General features: G+C 32.8%; 1 protein-coding gene across 1 annotated transcript; it reads left to right on the top strand.

Annotated features, from left to right (window-relative positions):
- Positions 1–479: 479 nt before the first annotated feature.
- On the top strand, positions 480–3,509 carry LOC107897008 (putative vesicle-associated membrane protein 726). Its single transcript, XM_016822331.2, has 6 exons — positions 480–620; positions 961–1,167; positions 2,293–2,434; positions 2,512–2,632; positions 2,789–2,851; positions 3,041–3,509. Exons 2-6 carry the CDS (start codon positions 978–980, stop codon positions 3,182–3,184), a joined length of 660 nt encoding a protein of 219 aa, XP_016677820.1. The 5' UTR covers positions 480–620; positions 961–977; the 3' UTR covers positions 3,185–3,509.
- Positions 3,510–4,471: the final 962 nt, after the last annotated feature.

The following is a 4,471-nucleotide window of genomic DNA, read 5'->3' as shown; positions in this document are numbered from 1 at the left end:
CGACTGCCGAATTTGTTACACCCAAAAAACCTCCTACCTGGGTTGTCATTGGACCAAGACATGCTTAATTTAGCTGGGTTTCCACAATAGCACACCGGAATCACTTCAGGCATATCCATTTTTCCTCTTCTCCTTCTTCTTCTTCTCTTCCTGCTTCTCTTCTTCTTCTTTTTCTTTTTTTCAAACCCTAAAATGGTGCTGGTACTATTATTAAAGTGTTAGTAACCGGCCAGCTAGACTTAAGGTTGACAGCAAGGACTCCGTCACCTGCCACGTCACTTTACTGTAACGTCTGTGACAGAAAACGGCAAAAATGACCGTTTTGTTACTTTTTGAAAGTTAAGTGACTGAAATGAAACCTAGGTGACTGTTTTGTTATTTACCCCAAAGTTTAGTGACTGTTGGTGTAATTCACTCTTTTTATTTAATTAATGTACTACCTACCTAATATATTTAATTTTCGTATAATATATAAAAGCAATTTAATATAAACTTGAAAACAGAACAATTCGTATCAATATTGAAACTGGAGGCTGGATGGAGCAAACTTTTTGGGCAAGTTGCTTAATAGTTTTTCCTAATCCAAAGGTGGTTTAAGAGAGCTTCAGTAATGGCCCAAGGTGAGGCCTAATCGTTAGTTTTGAAAATCCCTTCCAAAATGAAGAACCAAAATCTCAGAGTCTACAACTTCTTCAGCTTTGAAATATTACCTCCACCTCCACTCCTCTCCTCTCCCATTTTATTTCTAAATATGTAACTTTTTAATTTTAATTTTAATTTTAATTGCAGAAAAGAATTAGTACTCACAAAATTAACTACATTTACCGCAATTTCAGCATTTCGTCGTTAATCCTATTTTCTTGTCCGATCCCATCCCATCCAGACTCTTCACTCTCTTTCCTTTAATCTGTTTTCATTTTCTGTCATTTGCAAATTGAATTTTTGGTTCTTGAGTTCTAGGTTTAGGGTTTTGAGAGATGGGGCAACAGACGTTGATCTACAGCTTTGTGGCTCGTGGCATGGTGATCCTCGCTGAGTATACCGAGTTCACCGGTAACTTCACAAGCATTGCCGGTCAATGTCTCCAGAAGCTCCCTTCTTCCAACAACAAATTTACCTACAATTGCGATGGCCACACCTTCAATTATCTCGTTGAGAATGGATTCAGTATGAATGTCCTTTTTTTTTCCTTTTCATCTTTTGGTTACGATTTGCGATCGGTATCTTCGTGTTATCTGATTGGTTTGGCCTTTTATTTTCCAAATTGGAGTGGTTTCCGGACTCTTTTCTTTTTGGATTGATTATTTAATGATTTTAATATGAATAACGACATGCGGTCCTTTTTATTGTTTAGTTTTGTTGATTTCCTTGGTTTTTAGTCCTCTTGATTTTGCTTATTCGTGTAAGATTTGCGTTGGTTGTTCTCTCTTTAGTGGAATGAATCAATAAAAAAACGCCAAGATTGTTCAAATCATTGAACATGTTCAGTAATGTTCCTTATAAAGAAAGAAAGTTTTCTGGGATTTAAATATAGATAGCAGCGGGATGTTATGACCGCTATTTTGTGGTTTTGATTATATACTGCAACTGACCACAATTAGGCAATTGCGATAAATGTTTTCTTTTTCCGTCCTGTTTCAATAGACAATGATGTATCATATGGATGTATATTATAATCTGATTAGCTTTGTTAATGCGGGATATGATACTGTATCTTTTGGTGGATGGTTTTTCCTCTTTTCTACTTTTGATAGGCAAGGTAATATTCGGTGTGATTGCATTAATGGGATGAGTCTAAACATTATCATGTTAACCAAGCATGTGTATGCATTGCGTATCTGGATTCACACCAATGACAATGCTTGCAAATGAGTTCTATGCTGGTAATAATTGTAGTACCAAATGGATTCTTCATATGCAGAAAGTAAAATTGATGTTGGGAAGCAAAAGGAAGCCTTTTTTATACATTGTTCATTACATGTTTTGTCATGTTCATCTTTTCCATCGACAATCATATCCAGGTCACAGTCTCATTTACAATTGTAGCGGCCTGCAGTTTTTTAGCTTTCTTCGTGGTTGCATATTGATGCAAATTCGTGCATATTGTTTTCTAGTTTTAAAGCTGTTGGTTTGTGCCTTCAGAGAAAAAAAGGGAGATATAGTTATCCTTTTCTAAACATAGTCATTTTAATCATAGATTTGGATGCTGACTTCTGGTTTGAATGGGAAATTAATAAAGAAATGATTGCTTATTTTCATACTTGTTTTGTTCAAATACATTGGCTGTTGCAGCCTACTGTGTGGTTGCAGTTGAATCTGCTGGCAGGCAAATTCCAATTGCATTTCTGGAAAGAATTAAAGAAGACTTCAGCAGAAGATACGGTGGAGGGAAGGCTGCAACTGCTACTGCCAAGAGCCTGAATAGAGAATTTAAGTATATCTCACTCTTAAGTTTCTTCTAGAATTATATCCTTTTGCATGGTGGTGTGCTTAGTTCATTGTACATGATAGGTCCAAATTGAAGGAGCATATGAAGTATTGTGTGGAACATCCTGAAGAGATCAGCAAACTTGCCAAAGTGAAGGCCCAAGTTTCTGAAGTCAAGGGTGTTATGATGGAAAATATTGAGAAGGTAATAAGCGCCTTCTGACTCTGTAGATGTTGTATATGTAGTTTGACACTAAGATATGGCTAGATATGCATAACTAGTTGTCATAATTAGCAAGCATGGGTTATAAAATAGAATGATAGTTGTTTTCATTTAGTAATACGATTTGAATTTTGGCAGGTACTTGACCGTGGTGAGAAGATTGAGTTGCTGGTGGATAAAACTGAAAACCTTCGTTCACAGGTTACTCTTATTCAAACTGCATTTCATAGGTTGCATTTCGGGGAAATTGTTTCCTTACCAAACTTGGTTTCTTTTTTTTCTTTTTCAAAATGATTTAATTTTCCTCAATGTAAAATTCCAATTATACCTCTTATGCTGTTGCACTGTATGATGCATTTTAAGTGGATGTACAATGATGCTGCATTCCAGGCACAAGATTTTAGGCAGCAGGGAACTAAGATAAAAAGAAAGATGTGGATTGAGAACATGAAGATGAAATTGATTGTGTTCGGGATCGTTCTTGCCTTGGTTCTTATAATTGTGCTGTCAGTCTGCCCTGGCTTCAAATGTTAAAAACTGTGAGGATAGCCATCCCTGGTACAGCTGTTGTTGCGATGATGCCAACTGGGTTGTCTTGATAGACGATGGGTCTATATAAATTCATTTATTTGTTTAGTTCACATATATTTCTCCCTTTGCTAGCCGTTTAGGACAGGGAGAGGCTTCTGCATCTCGGTTGTCTGTGTGTATAGGATTTAGTTGGGAACTTATCACGGTAGATAAATGTTTCTATCATTTATTTTCTTCTTTATGTGTTGTGTAAGGAGAAATACTCAGATGCCTGCTTATCCTATTTGCCCCTTCCAAATATTATAAAAAATCATTCTTCTTTCTGTTATCAATTTTCTGTTTTCCTTTTAAAGCTTATGCTTGGTTGGGAGCCGCTGCTTGTGCTGCCTTCATCCGTCACCTTGAAGTGGTTATATAACATTTATATCTATCATTTATGTTTGTAAGTGTATATATCAAATTAACTTTTAATATATTTTTTACATCAGTAGTCACTCAATTATGGTCTTTTTTTTTCTTTTTTGGTTACTCAATTATTAATTTTTATTATTATAATAAATTCACTTAGTTATTCAATTTTGCTTTTTTTTTTCACTCAATTATAATGGATTTTTTAGTGTTTCCATGTTTACATTAGTTAGTTGGTAACCAAAAAAGATAAAATTAAATTGTTAGATGACTATTTTATAACTTTTCATAATTGGGTGATAAAAAAAGAAAAAAAATAGTTGGGTGACCTCTACCATAATTTACCTTTAAAAATTTCTAAAATTAACGGAGCCATGCTATCTAAATATTTGATTTCTTTGTTTTATTTAAACTGCTATTAATTAATATTTAAAAATGGAATTCTCATAATAGTAATCTACTTTAAATTTAATAAATTTGTATATAAAATTTTTAATTAGCTTATTTAAATTTCAAATTAATAGTTTTTTCTATTTATTTATTTCAAAAACAAAATAACTTAATTTAATTAATATATAGTTTGTTAACCAACGATTAAGCAATTAAGTTCTAAAGTTTTGAATTAAAATTTGGGATAAATATCAAAATTATACATGAACTTTGATTTTGTGCAATTTTACATATGAAATTTTGATTTGATCCAATTCCTATACATTATTAACATCATTGTTCATATAACATCATTTTATATTTATATATTGTATATATAAATAATTATATTTATCTAATATAAAAATAAAATTGATGTATTTATTTTTTTAAATGTGTATGATTAAATTAAAATTAAATTTTTAAGTATACATTTGAACCACAATTAGAGTT

Source organism: Gossypium hirsutum, chromosome A10 (assembly GCF_007990345.1).
Source record: "Gossypium hirsutum isolate 1008001.06 chromosome A10, Gossypium_hirsutum_v2.1, whole genome shotgun sequence".
Taxonomy (NCBI): Eukaryota; Viridiplantae; Streptophyta; class Magnoliopsida; order Malvales; family Malvaceae; genus Gossypium; species Gossypium hirsutum.
Note: the sequence above shows the minus strand (reverse complement) of the source record. Positions and strands in the feature narration are given on the sequence as shown.

Excerpts from the sequence above, each read along its gene's own strand:
- LOC107897008 (XM_016822331.2), top strand. The coding sequence starts at position 978 with ATGGGGCAACAGACGTTGATCTACAGCTTTGTGGCTCGTGGCATGGTG. Across the intron at positions 2,435-2,511 it reads AGCCTGAATAGAGAATTTAA|GTCCAAATTGAAGGAGCATA; the intron begins GTATATCTCACT and ends TGTACATGATAG. Across the intron at positions 2,852-3,040 it reads CTGAAAACCTTCGTTCACAG|GCACAAGATTTTAGGCAGCA; the intron begins GTTACTCTTATT and ends GCTGCATTCCAG.